Raw genomic sequence first — 27,131 nt, 5'->3', positions numbered from 1 at the left:
AAACAAAGCAGAATAAACATGAGTGCAATCATAAAAGCGTGGAAAAATATTTTGGCAAGCTTCAATACATTACAGAACACACACCACACATTGAAATGGAAAAACACTGGTTTGCATATATCGTCTTGAACATAATCCATCACAGCTCTTTCAAGCTATGTGTCATTCACACATCTGCGTGAAAATGTAAAGTTTTGTTTTTTTTAAACTCTACCATTGTTGTATACATAGAAAAAACCAAGGTATTTCCTTTTGAGGGCCAAGAGCTCTTATGAATTGAAGAGGATTTCCTGGGACTCAGAGTGAAGGACAGAAAACAAAGCTTGAAGACAAGACATTTGCAGGAACAAGGGCAGCCAGAGGGAGTCATACTGTATACTCACTGCGCGAAGCCTCCTTAAATAACCAGCGGGGAATATCAAAGAACTTATGTTCCCTCTGGACAGCAAGTGACAAACGGTGCTCTTTACCTTACAAGTGGCGGAAGTACTGGCTTGAGAGAGACTGCAATAACGCAGCACACTTTTTAGTGCTTAAGGCAAGTACAGCATTTCTGGTGTAGAAATGCACAGATACCGTCATTTCTTCTTTTCTCTTCTGCTCTCTAACCCCCTCCCGAACCCAAAACCTTCTGTGTTCCGAAAATACAACGGCTCTACATGTTACGTTACACATGCATTCGATGGTTTTTGCCAATTTCAACTAAATTTTATTAGACGTACTGAAATTTCTGCCACGGAAACTGGTGACCAGAAGTGGTAATCTGTCTTCTTATGGTTAGATAACTGTAAGCATAATAAGCTATGATTATATCTTTTGTTATATGACTTGGAATCAAGAGTTGGTTTTCCAAAATGATCCCAAACTTTTACAATAAAAAAACAAAAAAAACAGAAATCCGACAAGTAGCTAATATGTGTGACCCAAGATTTTCTGATGATGTCATGACAACCAGGGTGACTAACACTAGAGTAAAACAATTATTCACTCAACAAACACTTACTAGGCATTGACCATGTACTGTGCACCATGCTGAGCCCTGGCGAGTCAACATGGGACCAGAACTCACCTGGCTTTTGTCCTGCTCGTTACGAGATCACGTGTGTCGACAATTAAGAAATGTTCTTACCTTTTACTGCCTAAAGACGTATCTTTGTGGCAAGGCCCAAGTCATTTCTGAAGAAGGCTGGTGGTCTTAGACAGTCTGCCAGATCAAACAAAGTTTCTTTTGCTACCATATGAAGCCAACCAACTACCTGAGCCCAGAGAGACCAGCAGCACTTTTGATGAAAGGATAGGTGCCAATTGATCTTCCCCTGTTCACAGCAGAGTATTTCCACCTCTATTCTACTACTGAGAACAGACCCAAAGCATGAGTTTAACACCTACATTTCAATGAATCTCAGTGACAAAAATAATATTAGAAATAATAATAAAAACTAAGAGCAGATTTTGTTTCTCTGTTCTTTAAGTCGTGTATGTATCCAGCGCTGACTTTGGTGCATCAACAAATGCCGTGTTTCTAACAATTGCAACTATTTTTCCAAAGGACTGTCAACTATTTATTTGGAAAGGAGATGCTGACCATCCTTATCCTACACTGGGAGCAGAGCGTTTTCAAAATAATGTTCTCTTTTTGTACCAGTTTTGTTCTTTTGATCTCTCTTCTCAGCAGCTCTGCCCTATTGTAAAACTCCACATAGGACTGGAAAGAATGAGTGATTGTTTCTGTGTTGGGCCAGTGGAAGTGTTATTCTATTGTCAGCTTCAGCACCCCCACTGAGCAAGGTATGACCTACACTTGTCTTCCCCAGATTCCCTGCCTTTTTCCTTTTGACTAATGGAAACAAAGCTTTTCCCAAGGATTCCAAAGCCAGCCCCCAATCGAAATCTTAATTGGCAACACAAAGTACAACCAGTGGGTGTTGGACAATTTCCAAAGGGGATTTTGTTCTTAAGCACCAGGCTGAAAAACCCCAAAGAAAAGAAAACAAACACATATCCATCCACATACTGCAGATGCCCCAACTCAGTTAATTTGGAACTCTGAATACAGAAAAAGTTCTACATGATTGTAAACATATTTGAAATAACTTAGAAGTGATTTTCATTCTAATAATCACAATACCCAGCTTCTTTCTGTTTTCAAAATTCTCTCCTAATAAGAGATCTAAAAGGACTTACCATGGAGTAACAATCAGATGCTACTGTTCGGGTTTCCAACTTCCAAAAATTCACATCCATGGAAACCCATAAAAGCCACAGGGAAAAAAAATAAGTGAATCACTACACTACACGGGAAACCAAGAGTCTTGGACACTTAATCTAGAAAACCATGTATTTCTAATTGGCAGCTACACAATAACTTATCAGATTTTTCACCTTTATTTTTTTTGCTCTGAATTTTTTTTCTCTTTAAGTACCAAAGAGGGATGAATTATAAAACTCTATTTTCTTCAAGAATAAAGGGAAAAAATCTAAGTTTTCATTAACTATTTGCCACTTTAAAAAGTCAATCTTGAAATTAAACAACTCACTCTTTAAAAATTTATATTTAAGTAATTTATTTCAAAAGAAATATTTCAAAAAACTGTACTTAAATTCATTCTAAGTTTGCTTATGCAGACACAGTGACATCTCACATTCATATTTGCATATTAAAAAGAAATAAAAAGTGAGAGAGAATCCAAACTGCACATCACTCAAGGCGGTCACAGTGCAATCAGTGCTTCATCATTAGAGTTCCTCAAGTTAACTGGGGTAAAGAATAAAAATGGCGGGCCGGCCCAGTGGCTCAGGCGGTTAGAGCTCTGTGCTCCTAATTCTGAAGGCTGCCGGTTCGATTCCCACATGGGCCAGTAGGCTCTCAACCACAAGGTTGCCAATTCAACTCCTCAAATCCTGCAAGGTATGGCGGGCTCGGCCCCCTACAACTAAGATTGAACACAGCATCTTGAGCTGAGCTGCCGCTGAGCTCCCGGATGGCTCAGTTGGTTGAAGTGCATTCTCTCAACCACAAGGTTGCCGGTTCGACTCCCGCAAGGGATGGTGGGCTGTGCCCCCTGCAACTAGCAACGGCAACTGGACCTGGAGCTGAGCTGCACCCTCCACAACTAAGACTGAAAGGACAACAGTTTGACTTGGAAAAAAGTCCTGGAAGTACACACTGTACCTCAATAAAGTCCTGTTCCCCTTCCCCAATAAAATCTTAAAAAAAAAAAAAAAAGAAGAAGAAAAATGGCTTGTGTTTTCCTGTATATTATCATCATTGGTATTTATCCCTACGGATGTTTATCTTCTTTAGATTACATTCTGAACAAGTTCCCCTCCTCCTCCCCACACATATACACTTTGGTAGGCTGTAAAACAATGAATTTGTCAATATTCAAAGTGTAGAAACTCTTGAGAGTCTGGAGACTTATGATCAGCTACTCTGTCAGACCTAATAGGTCAATAGTTATTGGACTGTATTTGTGAATAGTTCTAAGAGGTGATATCTTCAGGGAAAACAATATTTTGAACAACTCATTCTTAACTAATGGGTCAAAGAAGAAATCCCAAGAGAATTTAGAAAATACCTGGAGACAAATGAAGATGAAAATAAAACATACTAAAACTTATGGGATGCAAAGAAAGCGTACTAAGTTCATAGCTGTAAACACATTAAAAGAGAAAAAAAGGCTCAAATCAACTACCTAACTTTACACCTCAGAAAGCTAGAAAAAGAAAAGCAAACTAAACCAAAAGTTAGCAGAAGTAAGGTGATAATAAAGATTATAGCGAGATAAATGAAATATAAAACAGAAAAATAACAGCAAAAATATCAATGAAACCAAGAGTTTTTTTTAAGATCAACAAAATTGACAAATCCTCAACTAGACTAAGACAAAGGACTAAACTAAAATTAGAAATGAAAGAGGTGACATTACAACTGATGCCACAGAAATAAAAAGGACTGTAAGAGACTACTATGAACAAATATATGCCAACAAACTGGATAACCTAGAGGAAATGGGTAAATTTCTAGATACATACAACCTACCAAGACTGAATCATAAACAAATAAAAAGTCTGAACAGATCTATAACTGGGAGGAAATTGAAGCAGTAATCAAAAAATCTCCCAACAAAGAAAAGACCAGGACCAGAAGGCATCACCAGAGAATTCTATCAAATATTTAAAGAATTAATACCAGTCCTCTTCAAACTCTCCCAAAGAACTGCAGGGGGGAACACTTCCAATCTCATTCTCTGAGGCCAGCATTACTCTGATACCAAAACGAGACAAAGACACAACAAAAAAAATTCAGACCAATATCCCTGATGAACATTAATGCAAATATCCTCAACAAAATACTACCAAACTGAATTGACCAGTACATTAAAAGAATTATACACCACAACCAAGTGGGATCCAAACTTGGAGTGCAAGAATGGTTGAACATATGAAAATCAATATAATACACCACATTAACAGAATGAAGGAAAACATCACGATTGTCTTGATTGATGCAGAAAAAGCACTTGACAATATTTAACATCCTTTCATGTTAATAACACTCAACAAACTAGAAATAGAAGGAAAGTACTGTAACATAATAAAAGCCATATATGAAAAGGCCACAGCTAACACGATATTAAACGGTGAAAGACTAAAAGCTTTTCCTCTAAGATCAGGAACAACGCAAGTTCACCACTACTATTCATAATACTGGAAGTCCCAGTCAGTGCAATTAGACAAGAGACAACAATAAAGGTATCCAAATTAGAAAGGAAAAGGTAAAATTATCTCTGTTTGCAGATGACATTATCTTATGAGTAGAAAATGCTAAAGATTCCATACACAAATATTTAAAACTAATAAACAATTTCAATAAAGTTGCAGGCTACAAAAATCAACACACAAAAATCAGTTGTATTTCTACACATTGACAATAACTAATCCAAAAAAGAAATTAAGAAAGCAATCCAATTTGCTATTACATCGAAAAGGATAAAGTACTTACTGTGTTTCCCTGAAAATAAGACCTACCCTGAAAATAAGCCCCAGTTAAGATCGTCAGCCAGACAGATGCATTTAGTACCGTGTTTCACCAAAAATAAGACCAAGGCAGACAATCAGCTCTAATGCGTCTTTTGGAGCAAAAACTAATATAAGACCTGGCCTTATTTTACTATATTAATTAATTTTTGCTCCAAAAGACGCATTAGAGCTGATTGTCCGGCTAGGTCTTATTTTCGGGGAAACATGGTATGTTACGACAATGTTCCAGAAGAAGATGACATGACTGTATTCGAATAAATGTAGATTGTTATACATGAAAAAATAAGACCTCCCCTGAAAATACGCCCTAATGTGTCTTTTGGAGCAAAAATTAATATAAGACCTGGTCTTATTTTCGGGGAAACACCGAAGGAATAAACTTAGCCAAAGATGTGAAAGACTTGTACATAGAAAACTATAAAACATTGCTAAATGCAACAAGGGGTTAACATTCAGAATATATCAGGAACTTCTACAATTCAACAACAACAACAAAATGAATAAACCAATTTAAAATTGGCAAAGAACTTGAACATTTCTCCAAAGAAGATATACAAATGGCTAACAAGCATATGAAAAGATGCTCAATATCACTAATTAGAAGAGAAATGCAAATCAAAACCATGATATCACCTTTTACCCATCAGGATGGCCACTATCAAAAGAACAGATAACAAGTGTTGGCAAGGATAACAAGAAATGAGAACTCTGTGCACCGCTAGTGGGAATGTAAAATGGTGCAGCCACTAAGGAAAACGTTATAATAAATTCCTCAAAAAAATTAAAATAGAATTACTATATGACCCAGGAATCCCACTTCTGGGTGTTTATCCAAAAGAATTCAAAGGAGGCTCTCAAAGCGATATCTGCAGCATTATTCACAATAGCCAAGAGGTGGAAGCCACCCCGAAGTGGCAGACAAATGAATACAGAAAATGTGGTCTATACACACAATGGAATATTACGCCATCTTAAAAAAGAAGGAAATCCTGTCACATGCTACAATATGGGTGAACCTTGAGGATATTAGGCTAAGTAAAAGAAGCCAGCCACAAAAGGACGGACACTGTATGACTGCATTCATGCGAAGTATCTAATGTGGTCAAAAATCACAGAAACAGAAAGGGGAAAGGTGGTTACCAAGGGTGGGGGTAGGCGAGGAATTTACATGTACTGGGTATAGAGTTTCAGTTTTGTAAGATGAAAAAGTTCTAGACATGTGCTCTACAACAATGTGAATATACTTAATACTACTGAACTGTACACCTAAAATGGTTAAGATGATAAATTTAGTGTTAAGTGGTTTTTTTACAATAAAAAGGAAATCATAACAGATGGCAACCCGAATCTTCATAAAAAAATCAGTCTTCTCAATCTTGTAACATCTAGATTAAATGATAGTCCATATCTCATGCTGCCAATTAAGAATTCATAAGTCATTTCATGTTTATTTAAATAAATAAATGATCCAAATGAGTATTAAACATATATGGAAATGAAGCAAAGGATTTCATTGTGAGGTTCTAAAAAGCCCTGCAAAAAACCAATTTTCTTAAAATCCACAAACAATAAGTAAGTGAAACTCTATCTGGTGAAGCACAACAAAAATTTGCTTGAAGGATAGGCCATTATGCTTGAACACTATATATTTAAAAGATGGGATCGCTACATTTTCGTTCTGAGTCAAACCCAGCATAAATCTAACTCTTACAAGCCCACTGGTACGCCCAGTACCCCACACAGCATATTCGCACCCCAGGTCCCCAGCACACATCAGGCAGTTAGTATTTTAATGAACTCGACAAGTTCTTATAACAAGCCCCACGAGGCAGTATTGCCGAAGAATTTCTTTAAGGCTTTCCATCAGGTTATTTAATTTTCCAGAGCCTAAAAATTTAGAAAAGTGGCCTGGCATATAAATTATAAAATTTTAATATGACAATTATAAAATTATTTTAAAAGTTAACAGCAAACTATGCTCTATCAGACAGACGACAATATCTAGAACTCCATTGTTAGGCATAATTTAAAAGCTTATCCAAATTTTATAGATAAAAATTTAAGGTTGGTGTGGTCATCTGAATTTAACTATGTGTCAAGTACAAACTTGGGAACGGCATAATCCTTTTTGCATAAGTTATACTCCCACTTGTTTTTCAAAAGGGAGCTTTAAGTAAAAATACGAAACAGCACACTGTAGCTTTAGCTAATGAGATTTCAAAAATAATATGATTAAATTTTAAAAAGCAGAACAAGGAACCTACATGGTTCCTCTTATAGTTAACTCATCAAAGACCATAATTTTTACCTCAGATGAAACATTGTACAGTGTCATATTAAAAAAATACTTATTTTAAAGTCTGGGATGGAACTGCTTTTAGACTCATTTAAGGCCCTTGGTGCCTACCTTTTGGTTGTCGCCAGCACAGCGGTTTCTTTCCTGGTCCCAGAGGGGGACGGTAGAGAGCCACTAGGCTTCTTTGGTAACACGGTGCCATTGTTGACAGTGGCTCTTAGAGGCAGGGTCTGCACCAGCGGTCTTGCTGTAAAACAAGCAGAAAAGGAAATCAACACTTGCCTCTTTATCAAGGTAACTCTTTAAGATATATACAAAGGAGGGGCGGCCGGATGGCTCAATTGGTTAGAGCATGAGCTCTGAACAACAGGGTTGTTGGTTCAATTCCCACATGGGCCAGTGAACTGCGCCCTCCACAACTAGATTGGAGACAACGAGCTACTGCTGAACTTCCAGAGGGGTGGCTGGATGGCTCAGTTGGTTAGAGCGCAAGCTTTTAACAACAAGGTTGCCAGTTCAATTCCCACCTGGGATGGAGGTCTGCGCCCCCTGCAACTAAAGATTGAAAATGGCTACCGGACTTGGAGCTGAGCTGCACCCTCCACAACTAGATTGAAGGACAATGACTTGGAGCTGATGGGCCCTGGAGAAACATACTGTTCCCCAATATTCCCCAATAAGATTTAAAAAAAGAAAAGAAAATTCCAGAAGAACTGACAAAGGTGCAAAGACAATTCAATGTTGATTTTCAACAAATGGTGCTGGAACATTGAATCTAGACACCAACCTCACATCCTATAGAGAAATTAACTCAAAAGGGGCCACAGACCTAAGGGTAAAATCCCAAACTATAAAACTAGATGACAACAGAGGAGAAAAGCCGTGTGATGACTTTTTAGATACAACACCAAAAGCACAATCCATAAGAGAGAAAATTGACGGCTTAGACTTCATTAAAATTATAAAATTTTTTGCTCCGCTTAAAACATTGTTTAGAGGATGAAAAGACAAGTCATGGGCTAGGAGAAATATTTGCAAATCACATAGCTGATAAAGGAGTTGTATACAGAATATAAAAAGAACTCTGAAAACTCAACAGTAAGAAAACCAACAGCCCAATTAAAAAAAAGAGGCAAAAGATCTGAACAGACCCTTCACCAAAGAAGATATACAGATGGCAAATAAGCATATGAAAGGGTGCTAAACATCTTCTGTCATTTGGGAAATGCAAATTAGGGCAATAATGAGGTATCTCTCTACACCTATTAGGATGGCTAAAATCCAAAAAACAAACAAAATACCGACTGACTGCCGGTGGGGTGCTGAGCCACAGGAACTCTCATTCACTGCTGGCGGGAGTGGAAAATGGTGTGGCCGCTTTGGAAGACTGGCAGTTGCTAACTATATAGTCTTACTGTACCATCCAGTAATTGGGTGACACTAGGTATTTACCACTGATTGGAAAACTTATATCTCTATAAAACCTGCATTTAATATTTATAGCAGCTTTATTCATAATCGCTAAAAACTGGCAGCAACCAAGATGCCCTTGCATCAGTGAGAGGATAAACAAACTGGTCCATCCAGACAGTGGAGTCTGAGTCAGCAAAAAAGGCAATGAAGCAATCGTCACAACAAGCTGGACGAATCTGACCCCACGGTGACGAGTAAAGGCGCTGGCCTGAAAGGCGACACACGGTATGGTTCCATTTATGGGACATTCTGTAACAGACAAAACTATACAGACAAAAAGTGGCCAGTGGGTGCCAGAAGTTGTGTGTGTGTGAAACATGTGAAGGACAGAAGATTTTTTAGGGTGGTGAAACTATTCTGTATCCTGTATTGGTAGATAGGGGACATTATGCATTTGTCCAAACCTACAGACTCTTACAGCCCAAAGAGTGAACTTTACGCAAATAAAAATCAATTTGGAGATGGGGGAACCGCAGAATGGAATGCAGACTGTGACAAAAGAATCTAACTTATTACAAATAAACATATGACATAATTTTGTGGAAGGGGGTGGAGAAGAAAGGTGCTGACTTAAGTAATTTCGGAAATAAGTAGAGACTGTAAGAGGACACAAGGAACTGCACAGAGCACTGTATTCCAGTTAGTGAAGTTGTTTCTCCCCGGGGCATGGGTTAACAAGTCTGAAACCACTATACGTGAGCACTGGAATTGAACCATGAGGTAAATGCATGGAGGACGGTGGGAGCCAGGCTTCTAACTGTTGGAGACGGAGGTTACAGACAAGTAATGGAGAGGCTAGAATGAACCAGGTGGTCATGGAGCACAGCAGGAGACAGCAGGATAAAGTCACGTTTAGCTTGACATAGCTACAGACACAAAAATCATGGATACATACGAGTCTGTATACCTGGGTTAGTATAAACACACACGTGTTTTCCAATTCTGTCTGCTGACCACACCTAAAAACACCCAGTGCCCAAACCTTGGTTTCTATCCATTCCACAGGGAAAGGAACCAGGACTCCTTGAGGAATTGCCTGAATCCAGGGCTGGGCAGGGAATATATGACACCAGCCTGAAGCATCTTGTAGTGTCAGAAAGTAAGGACGTGTTCAGAAAAACAAGGAAACCCAAAGACCCTATGCTGATGAGGGCACGTCAAAGGGACACGGGAGCCAACCAGTGGCCAGGGCTGGAACAATTTGAACAACAAAATAAATAAAGTAGCATTGGATTCCTTGTCTTAAGTATTAAATAAATATCCACGAGTCCTTACTGATAGAAATGACTAAGTAACTAAATGGAAGAGACGAGATCCATCTCCCATGCAGAGTAATTTATGTACATACTTTGCCCTTGAGGAGACGGAGGACAGCTCCCCACTCCTCAAGTGTGGGCTGTGTAGTGACTTCGCTCTGAACAGTACAGTATGGAAGTCGGGGGAGACTACCTACAGTGGAGAAACCGACAAGCTCTACCTCAGCCAGGTAACCACGGTCAACATCAACGTGACGAGTCACGCTGACAGCATGTGCTGGAAATAGCACTTTACCTCTGTTCTCTTCCTCCCCGAAACCCACAACCCAAGTCCACCCATGAGGAAAACATCAGACAAACCCAAACTGAAAGACAGTTAATAAACTGTCTAACCCGTATTCCTCAAAACTGTCAAGGTTATCAAACACAAGAAGAACCTGAGAAACTGTCGGTCTAGAGGAACCTAAGGAGACATGACGACTGCCTATAATCCTGGAGGGATCCTGGAACGAAAAAAGGACTTCAGGGATTAAACTAAGAAAATCCAAATAAGAGTGACTTTAATTAATAATAATGTATCAATTCTGGTCCATTAGTTGTGACAAATGTGCCACACTAATGTAAGATATTAATAAAAAGGGAAACAGCGAAGAGTATATGGGAACTGCCTGTACTATCCTTGTAACTTTTCTGTAAATCAAAAACTATTCTAAAATTTAAAAATACATATATTTTAAAATGCTGGCAGAATTTAGTTTTGTTCACCACAGAATTAAATCTGCCTCAATTTAGGCTCTTAAAAACATTACTCATGACAAAACTACATAGAATGCCAAATTCTTAATACACTGCAACTTTTCAGCCCCTTAAGTGAGCGCCAGTCTTCCTTCTTTTTTAATGTGACAGAAAGTGGAAAATGCCACTGTCCGCCCCCTTTGGCCAGAGGACGACAGCTTCTGCACTCCTGCCTCATTTCCTGAGCACCTGCTCCAGCCGTGGGCTTGCCCACTGCTGCACGTCACAGTCCTCAGTGGAAACCCCACAGCTGCAACACCAAGAGCCTTATCTTCTGCACACACAGCCTGCCCTCCTCGCTAATGTCCTCTCTTCTGGGGCAGAACGCTTTTCCTCACCATCTTCACCTCACTTCTACCTTCCCTCTCTATTCACCCATCATTTCAGTTTCTGTTCTGCTTTGTCTTTAAATGCACATACTAGATTACACAGTGTCTCCCCCCCACCCATTCATGTCTACCCAAAACCTCAGAACGGGACCTTATTTGGAAAGAGGGTCTTTGCAGATGGAATCAGTTCAGATGAGGTCACCCCGGATCAGCGTGGACCCTAAGTAAAACGACCAGTGTCCTTAATAAGAAGGCCATGTGAAGACAGAGCAGAGAGGGCCGTGTGACGATGGGATGGTGGCAGAGACTGGAGTGATGCTTCCATAAGCCAAGGAACACCAAGGATGGCCGGCAGCCGCCAAGAGCTGGGAGAGAGGCCTCCCTCGGAGCCTCCGGAAGGAACCGACCCTGCTGACTCTTTGATTTCAGCCCAGGGACACTGATTTCAGAGTTCTGGCCTTCAGAACCGTGTGAGAATAAATTTCTGTTGCCTTAAGCCTCCTGGCTTGTGGCCATTTGTTACGGCAATCCCAGGAAATGAATGCAGTACATGTACGGCAATCCCAGGAAATGAATGCAGCACATGTATTAGCTTGTCTGCGCTTCCATTTGCACTATTACTGTCCATCCATCCCATTGCTCCTGCAGCACAGCTCCTAGAACCGAGCGTTGGTCTCCGGACACATTCCGTGGGCTCCAGCAGGTGAATCTCCTTGAAAACCCCTCTCTTCACATCCCTCATCGATCTCCACAGCTGCCAACAGCCTGAGGCTCCACGTTCAGGTCACCAGAACCAACAGAAAATGGAAAAGCTGAAGTAATGACAGCGGCTACAGCGGCTACTGAGCGGCAGCAACAGGAAATGCACTGTTTCATGCAACTGGGACCAACACGCCTGGTGCGGCTCCCAGCTCACAACCAAGCCTCCGGAAGGGAGGGGAGAGGACACAGTTCCCGACCCCTAGGCCACTCACTGCATGTCTGTCCACACTGTTTGCTAGTTACAATATTGTTCATATAACCCTCAGGAACCTGGCCTCATTCTCTCTATCCAATTTTATTTTTCCCATCATGCACCCAACTCTCCAGTGACCCCCGACAAACAACAAAACCCCCACCTCCTTAGTTTGTTTCTGTCAGCGGCTTTCCGACCTGAGCGTGCAGCGGTCCCCTGGAAGGCACAGATGGCTGGGCCTCGCCCCCGCGTCCAGATCCGGAGGCCCTGCATCTCTAACAAGTTCCCAGCCATGCTGCTGCTCCTCCGGGGACCACACTTGGAGAACCAGTGGTTCATGCATTCTCATCCCTGATGGCCCGTCTCTGAACCTCCATTACATAGCAGTTTATACTGTTAGACTGTTGTTTCAGGTGGGCCAGTCTTACCTGGCCAGTTAGAGTGGGTGGGGGACATCTGTGCTGGGGTGGGGTCACTAGACCTCTCTCCCCACCCTCTCTGAGTGGGATGTGCTCCACACCTGGCTCCAGAGGTGGGACTCCCTGCTGTCTTCTGGGCCAGGAGCAGAACAGCTGTCAACCTCCTCTGTCTGAGGGGCCGAGAGGAGGCAGCAGCGACCTTGAACGTAAGTCAGAGAAGCTGCTTTGGGAGCAGCAGCTACATCCGGTGGAGGGACCCCACATGGAAGGAGTCAAGGGAGTAAACACTGACCTCACTCTCTGCCCTCTTCCCAACCCTCAGCTGGGGCTCCCCTCCGCTCACGCCTCAACGGCAAGTGGACAGCAAGTGGACCTGTCTGTGCTATTCATACAAGTCAGCCTCCAGGCAGGGAGCAAATGGAAGCTACCTGGCACCCAGCTCCTCCCCAGTGCCTGGTCCAGGACCCTGCCCCCCTGCCACGCGCACCCCTAACCAGGCTGGGCGAGCCTCCCCTATGCTCCTCAGTCCATGTCTTGGCTGCTGTCCTATGGCCATCCTCACATCCTCACAGTGGAGTACTATGCAGTTGTGTAAAAGGAACGCAGACGGTCTCTATACCCTGCGGTGAAAAGAGCAAAGTATGGAACAGTGAGTACATATGTTACCTCTTACCTACTGTGCCAGAAATCTCAAGACCTACAGCAGATTTAAACTGCTGACTCTTATATGTTTTAAAAGATTTTGAAATTATCAGAATGCACATGAATCAAGTTTTAATATATTGTTTGACAAGTAGGGAAGGCTGTCCATGGTACCATGTGTATTTATTTAAATTCTCAGGCATGGGTCTAGTAGTACAAGAATCCTATAACACTGAAAATTCAATGTACTGGAAATATATATGGGGAAAAAAGACATTAATGAACACATTGCAAAAGGTCATTTATTAACATCCCAAATTTCCATCAACTGATGAATGGATAAAGTGTGTTGTGCAGCCATACAACAGAACATTATTCGGCCACAAAAAGGAAAGAAGTACTGATACACGCTGTGTGTGACATGAATGAACCTTGAAGACAAGATGCTACGTGAGAAGAGACAGGGGCAAAGACCATACACTGCATGGTTCCATTTATATGAAATGTCCAGAACAGGCACACCTACAGAGACAGGAGATGAGTGGTCACCAGGGAGGGTCGTGGGAGGGGGCAAGGGGAAATGACTGCTAATAGGTATGAGGTATCTTTTGGGGTGATGAAATGTTCTAAAATTAGATAGTGGGGATGGCTGTACAACTTTCTGAACATAGTAAAAACCAATGGATTGTATACTTTAAAGGGTGAATTTTATGTTATGTGAATTATAATAAGTGTTTCAATAATGCTGCTATAAAAAAGCCATCTATTAGAAAATCTGAATGTTGACTTGAAATTAAGGAATTATTAATTTTTAAGTGTGATAATGGTACTATGAATTTTTAAAAAGAGAAGCCTTATATTTTAGAAATACATACTGACATATTTATAGATAAAATAAACTGATGCCTTAGATTTGCCTTAAAATAATCCTAATGGGCTGAGGGGAAGCCAGTGGGGGTGGGGGTGGAGAGGAATAATAAATAAAACAAAATTGACTACATGGTGATAAATAATGAAGCCAGGTAAAAAAATAAAAGGTGTTTTTCTTTCGACTTTTACATACATTTGATCATTTTTCATAATACAAAGTTTAAAAACAATCTTTCTTAGTCTCTGGAAGATTGACTACATCTACTAAACCGTTCTTATAAATCACTAAAGAGTGCCTATCTAATCTGGGGAGGGCAATTAATGAGACAAATGGAAGAAACTATAGTGTACTCTGTCTAAAAGAAAGCAAAAGTTATTTTCTGTAATTAAATTATTTGTAAAGCAAAACGTAAGGAGACAGCACAGTAGACAGAAGGAAAAAAAACTGCTCTCTAAATTTGGTTAAGTAGGAAAAAGAATTAAGTTAATTATTCATTAATTTCATTCACTGCAAAGAGGTTCAATTTTTTTAATTAGTTAGCTGTACCTACCTAATAAAATTTGTGAAGGAACCGTAACAGAGTATTTCACACCATTAGGTGTTGAATATAATCTATTGGATTGGGGATACTTTGCAAATTAAACCTTGAGAAAAGAACTCTAATTTCTAGTTATATAGTTATTCATTTCTTAAATATCTGATTTGTCTTGAACAATGCTAATTTAAATAATATTGCTAAGAGGAGTGCAGAGCAAAGCAACACGGATGCTGGAAAGAATCCATCCACATGTCCAGCCAGGTGTTGGGGCCCAGTCCCAGACGTTCCTGAACTAGTTGTAATCTGGGGCAAATTATTCAATCTCCTAGAGACTGCTTTCTCATCTGTAAATGGACATAATTGCACCTACCTCAAAGAATTGTGCAAGGTGAAATGAGCTAATATAGCCAAAATATCTACTGCAAAGTCCAGCACCTAGCCAACTAATAAATGGTAGCTACAGTATTTTTTTAAATAGCAAGGTTAAGTGTGAATGCAGCTGAGGCGACATTATTAAAGATAATTCATAATCTGCTTCCAACAGCAGTCGCATGAGTTAAACGCTGTGACCAGGCTTCGACGTGCTGAAACGGCAGGACTGACTTGCTTATCAGCTTTAGGTGGTATTTATTAATTCTCTGGTCTGTTCATAGATGGGGCTGTTAATATGACCAATACAAAAAGCGTGCAAAGGTATGTTCAAGTTTCACAAAAGGCAAGCTCTGAATTACAGTGTGAACACACAAGCAGAATTAAAATGAGAAAAAGGACCACCTGCTGCTCAATGCCCAACAAAACAGACAACCCAGATGCAGGGGACGATGACTATATTTTAACCCACATTTTACATTTAAAATCCTGTGACACTCCCCTGGCGCTGAAATGGAAATCAGCCGTGCATGTGTACAATGGCTCTATTATTAATTTAACTCCAAACCATGACTCCTGTCTCCTTGAGAACACACGTGAGCCAACTCCAGCGCTGCTGTTTGCTGTAAGCCCTGCTGCTGATCTCAGTACAGTGAAGATCCGATTCAGTGGTAAGAAAGGACTCATTTTTAAAACATAAATTTCTTCTGCTTATTAAGGAACACACACCAAAGAACACTTCGAAGCCAACTAAAAGTATAAAAAAGAAAAACATACTTATACCACTCCAAAACAAAAACAAAAAACAAAAAAACAAGCAATAACTCTCTTGCTATATCTCTTTCCAATCTTTGCATAGATTTTGTCTAATTAGTTGGAATTATAGTATATACAGTTTTATATCCCGCTTTGACTCTTAATGTAGCACATAAGCATGTCCCTGTGTTACCAATAACAGACATTTTTAAGGGCTGCACAACATTCAAGCGTATGAGGTGCCGTAGTTTTCTGGCCGTGCCCCTACACTTGCTTTTCCTCTAATGTTTCTTATCCAGTTTTTCCCCATAATGAACTTCTTTATTCATCAAGCGTTTTTCTGTGTTTACACTCATAACAGCAATATCTAAGAGAGTCTATTCACTTCGTTCTACTAGGAGCCGGCACTGCCCCACTCCAACCACAACACTGAAAAAACTTGAACATTACCAAGAATCTTAGAATATATGCCCCAGAAGCAGCCTGTTTCTCCTTCCTTCACAACATGGTAACCCCAGCTGGGCAAACCTTCCCACCTGAACGTAAATCCTGCATGAACAAAGCAAACTCTGCAGGCTGACATTCTCTTCACTTAGGACCTACGACAGGGCAACAGTTCTTAATATTTAAGAAAACACATGAAAGTACCAGGAGAAGAGCACATTTGGGGGAGCTTAGGTAGAGGCTGAGTTCACCCTATGGCCCAGCATCACTGGGTTAGGAAGCGTGGGGTAATTAGTACAACAGGCCATTCCAGGGACAGGAGAACACTGTCCAAACCAAGGAGCCTGACACACAGCTCCGTCTGTACAAACCGTGTCCACAGGCCCAGCGTTTTATGGGATTAGCCACAACCTTTCCCTGTCTCAGGAAGGCTCGGACTTGATCTGTGAGCGAATTATTTTCATGAGCCTGCAGTGCTCACTGTTCCGCTAGTTCAGTCATATAAAGACTGATGGAGTCAGTCAAAGCTCAGAGGTCATGATAACTCTCTTCCATCCTATAAGTGGAGTCCCGTCCTGGAGAGGACCCGGAGCCACCGGCTATGGCCTCACCGGCATTCTGAGACTCGGGAGTGGAAGTCTAACAACGGGGGCGGCAGAGGCACCAACACGCGGGCTCATCACGCACGCGCTTCAAGCATGTTGAAGGCTCACCGGCTTCCAAGGCGACCTGTTTCTTTGTAGCACAGCCATCCCTGTCCCTGGGCAAACAGCACAAAGATGAACACCCGAAGCTCAAGACAGAGCCGTAAACTTTTGACAACTAAACTTGGGGGAAAAGAAAAATCATTTAATATTTAACCATTAGGATGCCATGTGTCCAGTCTACTTAAGGTCTGTATTAGGATGGCAAACCAAAGCAACGGAAATCAAAGGAGGTTTGCCTAAAATCCATCTTGTCTAAAAGATCCCCCAAGCAAGCCCCAGCTACAGAGGGCCAGCTGTCCAGGCAGAGGGCACAGCCAGCGCCAAGGCCGAGCTCTTGGAGCTGGTGACGGACTCCGTCCTCCCCCCTCTGCTCCAGCGTCCCCTGAAACACTGCACACGAGCAGGGAAAAGTACGGCCCACACCATTCAGGGCATACCACGCCCTCCCCGACTTTCTTCGCATCTTTTCTCATTTCATGACATGGCCTTCTGCGCACTGTGCTTTATTGTCACTTGTGAAAAGAATGTCACAAAGAAACATCAGCGGTAACTATGACAAAAGTGATCTCCCTTAGAAGAAGTTTTATAAAAATCAAACTTTACTCCAAATCAAGAAAAGATAACTCCTGGACAGCCCACTTGTATTATTTCCCCCCCTAATTTTCTAATAATAAAGAAGTTTTAGAAGTCTGAAATTTTATATAGAAAGCAACTACTTCGAGTGTACCCTTTAGGATACAGTAGTCATCACAATTATTTTTGGAAAGCTGAGTAGGTCAAGCATACCTAAAATAACCCGGTTTCTATTTAAAATACCCTAATCACTTTGTAACTTAGAAGGAGAAAAAGATCACATAAGAGGTTATCAAAATGTAGACGTTGCCAGCATGTACATCTCACACGGAGCTGGTGATAAAAGGACAAAGAAATAGCTTTCTTTCCACAGGAATGTGAAAATGCAGGAAAATATAGCCAAGTACATGAGAAAAAAACTGGCATATGCAGCATCAAACAGTACCCTCTCCTGACTCCAAGGAAAATACAGTTAACTGTGAAATAACTTGTTGAATCCAAATGAAAAAAGAAAGTTAATTTTAAAGGGACGTTTATATGCCGCAATCTCAAAATGTTTTAACCAAAGGAATTTTACAGCCAGGAGGTACATAATTCTGCTTGCCAGCATGATCCACGAGGAAAAGTCATTCTGGCAAAAGATGAGCCATGCGGATAGGTTGAAAGCAGACAGCAAAGTACTATTAGCAAGACAGAAGCTGTTATACAGAGGCCTTTTATTTCCAGCATTTTAAGAAGAGGGTCACTACAAAGTTACTTAAACCACAAATTTTACTTTTTTATGCTTTGTTCCCAGGTCCCACAGGGAAATGAAGTGATGATTTCAATTTGCCACAAAGCCATTAGGTACAGGTGGTAGGCTACGTTCTCACGGGCAGCGAGAAGGAGGTTCAAAAGAAACGGGAGGCTTGGCCCAGGGGGAGCTCACTAGCTAGAAGGCGGAGCGGGGTTAGTGATGAACTTTGGGGTTCTGAGCCCCTCAGGGGAAGGGACGGGCCTGTTCCCTCTGTGCCCCCAGTCCCCGGCTCAGAGCTTGGCATGTCCCACAAGGTCAGTTAAGTGTTTGCCGGGCTGAAACGAATGATAGTATAAGGTGAGTAAGAGAAAAAGATGAGAGTTCTCAAAACAGTCTCTAGGTCGACCCGCCTCCAAAGGGCACGCAGCAAAGATTGTGGGCATTTTCTGCAAGCTAACGCTATTTGGGAGATTCTGGATAAACAATTGTTCTCAGTCCGTTGTGGACAGTTCCTCCCCTGACCCAACAAACATTTGCTGATCACCTATAAATCTCAAATCTCAAATCGAGCACAGTGTGTCGGCCCGAGCAAGGGTCTCCAGCGAGCCTGGCTGGACAGCTGCTCCTGTGTTACCTAAAACGCCCACCTTTGGTAGGTCCTTTCCGGTTGAGCACGGCCTGCTGCTCCTCGGTGATGTTCAGGCGCCGAACCACGTCGGCCAGGGCCGACTTGAGCAGCTGGATGTCGTCTTCTTGCATCTGGACCCGCTGCTCCAGGGAGGCGATGCGGTCCGTCACCTCCATGCTACTTGCAGCGGAAGCGCTGTCATCTAAACCAGAGGAAAGGAACCAGTGAGTCTGAAGTGCTCCCCTGAGGAAGTGGCCCAGGAAGCACATGCTAGCATGTGGCTGTAACGTAGTAATTCAACCCCGAAGACAACAGTTCTTCCGAAGAAATCGTGTGGGATCTCTTACTACGTAGGACTACAATACTTCACTCTACCATAGCCTTTTCCTTCTCTCTGTTAGTGCTTCGCATTTTTTAAACTGGTTTTAACTGCCATTATGTCTTTCTGGATGCAGGCCAACTTATTTTCTTTTCCATGATATTAGAGAATCCCAGAGATAGAGGGGATGCTCGAATCTACTTCCGTTCCCCACGTACTGCAGAAACCCACTGCAGGGTCTTCTACTGTTTATTCCAACAATGCTAACTGACAAGTAGGTCAGATAACCACAAGGCCAGACCACCCATCAGCAAGACTTTGAAGGACTGGCTACTCTGACGAAGCAGTAGGAGAGGTCAGATCTGTCTGCTAAGCATCCCCTTATAGTCACGGCTGTCATGTTTCCTTGTATAGAATCACTGATTCCCAACTCCTTACCAAGGTCTATCACGCCCTCCATGACTTTCTTGCCCCTCCGACCTCACGTGATGCCATTCTCCCTTCCCTCACCATGCTCCGGCCGCGCTGACCGCTCTCCTACCTGAGGGCTTTGGGATCTGCTATTGCCTTAGCTTGAACTGTTTCTCAACCAGCTTTTTGGTGACCAAATTCCTCTGTTCTTTAGGCCTCAACTGAAATGGGAGCCCTTTGGAGAACTTCCTACAACCTTACCCAACGTTGTCACTTTCCAACATCAACCTTATTTCTTTCATCGCATAACAACAAATTACAAATGATCCTCTCATTTGTTTGCTTACTGTCTATGTTTCCTAACTAAAATGTAAGCATCATAGCGTCGCTTCTGTGATGACAGACCCCTCGTGGACAGCAGCCCCTGCTGTCTCAAGCCCGGAAATCACACAAAGACAACTACTGAGGGTTGTAGCGAGTAGGCGTGAGCAGCTCTGACGGGGAGTCTCCACTCACTTGGCGGAGGGCCAATGGACAACTGTACAAGTAAATTCCTCTTTCTGTGGCTTTTAGCCCAGAGCTAAGTGATGCACTAAGTGGGGGTGAGGGTACCTGCAGGAAACCCTGCAGTTTGTTTGTCCTAAAAACCAAAAAGCGAAGTCCAAAAGCTGTGAACACTGAAGAGAACGGGAAACCCAGGAAGAAAAAGCCAGAGAGGGGCTCCCCAAACTCTGTTTACTCATACACGTGTTCACACGCCCTCAAACCATCTAGCTCACTACAAAGGATGAGAACTCAGGTTTGCACTTCAACTCCAAGAAGTTCAAGTCCAACAAAGAAAAGCACCCACTAAACAAAGGAAGTAACACTCACCAGAGAAAAATAATAGAAAACAGAATCTCCACAACTTAACATCCCTAATATGCAGGATACAATCCAAAATTACTCAGGACATCCTAAGAGTCAAGAAATGGAACACATTCTGAAGAGAAAATAAAATAAATTGAATCCAACTCCAAAACGAACAATACGTTGGAACTAACAGAAAAGCCTGAATAAATGCTGCATTAAGAAACAAATACGCACATGAAAAGATGTTCAATGTCATTAGCCATTAGGCAGATGCAAATTAAAACCACAAGGAGATAGCATTACACACCTATTACAATGGTTAAAATACAAAATACCAACAAAACCAAATGCAGTGAAAATATGGGGCAAATGAAGCCCTCCTCCATTGCGGGTGGGCACGTGAAATTGTATGGCCACTCTGGAAAACTGTTCTTCAGTTTCATATAAAGTTAAACATACACTTACCGTGAGACCTAGCAATCCCTGAATACTATCCCTAGGGAAAGGAACACTCATATTCATACAAAAATCTGTGAACCAATGTTTATGGTGGCTCCATTCATACTTGGTAAAGACTGGAAACAACTCACATGTGCTTCCCCGGGTGAATGGATCAACTGTGGCACGTCCATACAGTGGAATACTACCCAGTGAGGAAAAGGGATGGACGATGGATACGTGCACCAATTTGGATGGACCTCAAAAGCATTATGCTGAGTGAAGGAAGCCAGTCTGCAAAGGTTACACACTGTATGATTCCACTTACATGAGATTTTCCAAAAGACAGAGCTAGAGTGACGGAGGCTAGCTCCGTGGTTGCCCAGGGTCGAGGGCGGGCACACATCTATCTCTTAGGGCTGTTGTAATATTAAACGAGCTAATATACATAGAGCACTTGGGACATATTTTTGCATATAGTAAGTGCTTTGTAAATGTAAGCAATAATTAAGGTATTGTCATCACCATCACTATTACTGATCAAAATTACCAAAGAGCATTCAAGTTTAACGTTTCCTTCAATGTGCTATCTGAACATTGTTATGCAAACAAGCACTAAAAAATTGGAAATTCGTGTTTTATGAATAATATAATGTTATCTAAGTCATAACAAATCTGGTGCATAGAATCATGAATTTCTATGCTTTCTTGGGGTTGTGTGACTAGACAGCAGCTCTGAGAGGGACACACGCCCATTGGGGGACACGAGCACACTGGCTGTGGCGGCCAGCTCGGTGTGAAGGAGGAAGTCAGTCACCGTCGTACAACCTTGCATTTTCCAATCAATATTATATAACAACGTACCAAGTAAGACAAGGCAGACCTGCTGACTTCTAAAACTTTATGATGCAAAACAGCAGCAGTGTGGCCTCAGTTTGCTCTATAGATGGCTGTAATAAAACTGCATGAATCAGACTCCACTTTGAATAGGTAAAAGACTAATTTTAATATTTTACCAAAAAAAAAACCAAAAAAAAAACCCAACCCAACCGCCTCAGTGCCTGCCTTCAAACACAAATGATTAAAAACTGAAATGTCTGCTCTGCTTAAGAGAGGCTCCACTGGTGGGATTTGCTGACGTTTTCCCCAGGGCACGATCCGAGCGCTTTTCAAATGCTGCCAGCACGGCTGCGTGAGCCCGTAAGGGGCTTCTGGGTCTCTGCCCCTGCAGGTGCTCACTGCCCAGAACAGAGGCGGCTTCCTGCAGTGGGAGCTCCGCTAACATTTCTGTGCACTGAAAAGGCCGGTGCTGTTCAAATGACTCCCCCCCACCCCCCCAGCCCTCCATCCAGCTGGGAAGAAAGCGGAGGGGCACAAGGAAAAAGGAAAACCGAAGCTTGGTGTAACCAACACACACCATTTCCAACCCCTGAACATTCCTCGGGACTCCTCAGCACCAGGGGAGAGTTCGCCTGAGTCCCACCAAAGGAGACCTCGTTCGATGAGGAAGCAGCACAAACAAACCTGAACAAGTTATTTATTTTGAGGTCCTTTTCCTTCCTGTACCCCTGGAAGGACCCATGAGGTCACTGCCATCGTTTTAACCACAGTCTCTTTATCTTTTCTTCCAAGCTTCACATTCTTGTCAAGTATCACATGCTTTGTGGCGTTGGGGGAGGCTCGAAAAAGACAGTATTCTCTCTATTTTTACCTCTTGGTGTTTTTAAACTTCGGTCTGAACTAGAACTAGTGGCTGGGCGTGGGGCACCTGCTCATTTCCTTAGGAAGCATGGCGATCGATTTACACACAACAGGTAGTGCCCCTTTATCCCGGTAGCAGGTTACTATCTCTCAGTGATCATACTGCGTACACTGAGGTGATGGGCAAAGGGCGGACAGGATTTAATCCCAGGTAGAACCAACCCCAGAGTGGTTTGAGGCCCTTAGTGCAGGTTTAGCTGTCTGAGCTGGCTACCTCTCTAGAAGATACTCTGTATCCTCTGCCAGCAGCAGACCTTCTCAGCCTCGTGGCATTTCGTCAAGGTCCAAACACGGTTCAGAAAACTAGTTCTCGGAAAGGCTGATAATTAGTGTTACCTGCACTGGACAGCCCAGGCCCTGGGGCTTCCGAAAGAGCCCTGACTTGGGATTCAGAGCGGGCAGGGTTCAGTTCCTGGGTCTGTCACTCACTGGCCGTGAGACCTTGGCAAATGACTCGACCCCTCCGGGAATAATCCCACCGGCCTTCTGAAGTTCTTGTGAGAATAAATGTTGATGTCTGTGAACCATCTGATAAAAGGATGGCAGACACATACTCAACACCAGCAGTAGTACAGGACTGTTCCAGTTCATTGTTACTGTTCTTGTCCGTAACACAAACAGCAAATACTGACCTCAGTGAAATCAACATGAACAGCAGTTACTGAGCAAATTCTGAGAGTCCTGTGCAGTGCTTGTCCCATCAGAGGACTAGAGGAAAAGGTCCATTTCTGCCTCTGGAGCACCTCTGTTCAAGTTGACCAAGTGTCACATGAACCTCAGGTTAAAGGATAGTTCCACACAATCCTTTAACCTGAGGTTCATGTGGCAGCACGTGATTAGTGGCCAGAGGACGGACCAAGCATTCCATCCACGGTGCCATCTCTGACTTGCCTCTCGTGAGAACCTAGCCAAATGCTAGCTTCTTTCTGAATTTAAAGTGATGTCACGAGTCCAGGCAGGACCTACATCCCCCCAGTTCCAAGGCAGAAAAATGACCTTGAAGCTCTGCCCTTATCCTGGATCTTTGTGTAGCTACTTGTTGCTACGATTTCTAAGTTTATTTACTGTTTTACAGTAAAAGGTGGCGCAAAAATATCTTCCGGTAACTTGTCTGTTTCATTTTATTTAAAAGGCGAGGAAAATGCACTTTTCCCTCCATTCATATGATTGTCTCATTATCTAGAGATCAAAACAAGCTCTTGACTCTGGAACCCTTCTGTGATATGAAGATATTGTCGCTGTCTGAGCAGTGTTCCCGGAAGTCCGGGGGGTGTCGGGGGGGTCTACTAATTTTAAAAGGTTCACTTAGAATCTTGAGATGTTTCTTCCCTTTAATTATTTAAAACAATAATAGCTGCCCTTTATTCCCACCCACGATGTGTCAGATGCTATGCCTCACAGTGCATTATCTCCAGTGCATAAATATCCTCCCATTTCCTTGTCCCCATTTCATAGATGACATTGGGTTTCAGAAGCTGGGTTTCTTGTCCACCTCATGTAAAGTCGCACAGCCAGCAAGTGACCACCTGGAAGCTAGCTGGAAAGCTTCTGCTCTTTCTACATTTTCACATTGTCCAATGCCAAGTATTAATTCTAGTGGGACTTGCGTGGCACTATGGATGTAAAACATACGTGTAACTTTTGCATCATTTTACCTTTTCCAAAATATCAGACACATGCTACATAGAAAAAAAGTCTTATTACAAGGTTTTAGTATTTTAGAACCAATCGTGTAAGCAGTAAGGAATAACAATCTTTCACTCAATAATTTGCAGGTAGACATCGCAGATAAAAGCTGGCTTTTCATATTACGCATTGTTTGCAGAAAAGTTATGTTACATTTATCATACTCTGAACTATTCTATTACCATCCAATAGCAACAGGAATAAAGACTCAGGTACTGTGGAGAAGCACTGTATCCTCTGTCACGTTAAGGTCTGGATCGCAGCCCCGTCACATGTGCAGCCCTGTGCCCCACTCCTGGTGAAGGGCTCCAGCTTTGCTTCTCTTCTAAGACTCCTGTTTGTCCTTTGATCACCTGGGTCGTCAGGAGCTCCGCGTCCGGCTCATCCCTGGGCTGGACCTGCCACTTAAGCTCCAGCTCTGAAATTCACCCCTTCACAAAAAATGACAAGAACCGACCCTCTCCATCAGCAAATCTGTCTCACATGATGCTCACAAGCTAACGCTCGTATACTTGACAGCGAAAGGATTCTACAACAGCCTTTGACTGATATAAAAACGCTGCCATTGACTATTGATTAAAGGAACTCCAGCAGAGCCTCTTGAGTCTGGGGAAAAAATGGTATAAAAATCTTTATGAGTCTTAGGTTGTGAAATAGTGGTGCTAGGGCTCAGAAAAAAGCACATAAAATCACCCTAAGAAGCTACATGTGACTACATTAAATTTAAGTGACATGATGTAGTTTAAAGCTAACAAACTTTCTGTTCACGTCAATAAAATGTTACTGAGTGTCCTTCTGAGCCAGACCTCAGCCAGGCAATGCGACGCACACTGTGACCTTCCTAATCGTAGGACACTCAGACCAGCAGAGGACACACTGGCCACCACTAACCAGATGACAGCAGCGAAACAGTCCCCACCCCACCCCAATCACAAGCTTGGCGAAAAGCCACCAAGAGGTGTCACAGTAGAACTAGACAAACCTAGATCAAAGCACAGGTGAAGGAGGAAGAGCAGGATTTCAGGTGAGCCAAGTAATGAATAATGGGTTTCAAGTAATGAATAATGAATAAAGCAAAAGAGGAAGAATAAGAACAGTCATTTATCAATAGAACAGCCTTGAAATTATCCAGGTGAGTAGTATTTAGGAAATGTGTTAATTACTTTACCTTGAAATATACTCTAATTTCATTCTGTCTGACCGCAGCTATCGAGCCAACGAAGACTTCCCATGGAGCACTGAGAGTACACACAAGCATGCTCATGCACACACACGCTCTCTCCCACCACACACATGCATGCACACATGTACACACACACACACACACACACACACACACACACACAAACCCTACCTTTGCAGAAGTAATTTTGTTGCTCGTTTCTGTCAGAAATTAAGAGACCTAGGCACTTAAGATTTATTAATCCCTTCCGCCCCCGCCCCCGCCCCCCCACCCCCAGTTTTAAAGCAAACAAAGGATCCTACAGTTGAGCAGAAAAGAAAGTCCCAGTGATGGGGAAACATATGATTTAAAACGTGGCCTTTGCGATGAAGTTTGCTAGAACGAGGAGCAAGGAGGCAGGAATGGTGTAGCCAGGGTCTGGGCAGCTAGGGTGAGACAGACAGAGGGAGAGACTACAGCTTTCAGTGATGCTCCTGGCAAGTCACGTGAGTCGCCAAGCCCAACCATAAAAGGAAAGATTAAAATTATGGAGGTGGAGGAGGGGAGAGCAGACAAAATAATGAGCACTAGGCTAGAACTTGAAAGAGATCTAAAGCCGGAGTCCAAATCTTATTTCATAAGGAGACTGACAATATTCACTCGTTACATTTGTTAGAGATGTAACGGCTAGACAGGATGTCATCAGTTCCTAAACTGACTTAACAAAACGTTATCTAAGAAGGTAGCCTTAATAAACTTCTATTTGCTACATGGTTTCAAAACCTTTCAGCAAAAACAATAAAATAAAATCTACTTATAATTTTTCCTATTAATTTCCATTTGTATAAAAATTTTCTATTTTAAAGTATTATATACAGTTCAATTACCCATAATACTGATTGGCTTGTGTGTAGACTGATTTGTTTCATATGATATACCCTCAAGTAAAAGCCTGTTCTTTAATAGTTGGGATGAAAAGTCAGAAAAGCACAATTCAAATGGTTCAAAACCCACCAGCGGGACCAATACCAGATAACGGTTCTCCAAGCTAAAACTTCCTAACACATACTGAAGCGAGCGATCTTTGGGATGCTACAGTAGCTATGTGGCTCATGGAAGACATTGACCCTGAAAATTCCCAGCTTCTCAATATAGACCTTACGTTTTAGGTTCCTGTCGAAAGAGTGGAACTACAACATGATAAGGTTAGAATCTAAAGGAAGGTCTGAGTTCTAATTCCCCACCACCCAATGCCTTTTTTGTGGTTATTGTTACTGTCAATCTTTTTCTCTGCCTCTCTGATCGACATTGCGTAGCTCCCTTTTAAAAAGTGCCATCAATTTCTGCTTCCAGCCAAGTTGGAGTCACCAGCACTGGATTTGCTCTTCAACCTGAAACAGCTAAAAGGAACAGACAAAATACATTGCACGGAGTGTTCAAGACGTTGGCCATCAGACAAGGAGGGACACTGACTGCTGAGATATGGAAAGCAAAAGAGGTGACCCTGCAGCTACTCCAGCACACAGCCTGGAGTTTCCAGGAAGTGATATGGGAGAGGCACCCCCTAAGTTGAGGAGACGGAGCTGGAAGTCTGGTAAGGCCAAGATGACTAGAGTTCACAGGGCAGAGAACTGAAGAGAAGGGAGCCGCACGTGGGAAATCTGCAGAGAAT

General features: G+C 42.3%; 1 protein-coding gene across 9 annotated transcripts in view; it reads right to left on the bottom strand.

Annotated features, from left to right (window-relative positions):
* The window catches only part of EML1 (EMAP like 1), a 160,945-nt gene that overhangs the window by 47,721 nt on the left and 86,093 nt on the right, over positions 1-27,131 (bottom strand). For all 9 annotated transcript variants that reach the window (XM_019751589.3, XM_019751591.3, XM_019751593.3 and 6 more), the window contains exons 2-3: positions 18,850-19,032; positions 7,451-7,586 (exon numbers count right to left, since the gene is read on the bottom strand). In XM_019751589.3, the coding sequence (XP_019607148.2) occupies positions 7,451-7,586; positions 18,850-19,032 (319 nt within the window). The remainder of the gene's footprint in view (positions 1-7,450; positions 7,587-18,849; positions 19,033-27,131) is intronic.

Source organism: Rhinolophus sinicus, chromosome 3 (genome assembly GCF_057876585.1).
Source record: "Rhinolophus sinicus isolate RSI-liver-muscle chromosome 3, RSI-T2T, whole genome shotgun sequence".
NCBI lineage: Eukaryota > Metazoa > Chordata > Mammalia > Chiroptera > Rhinolophidae > Rhinolophus > Rhinolophus sinicus.
This window is presented reverse-complemented; position numbering and strand designations above follow the sequence as displayed.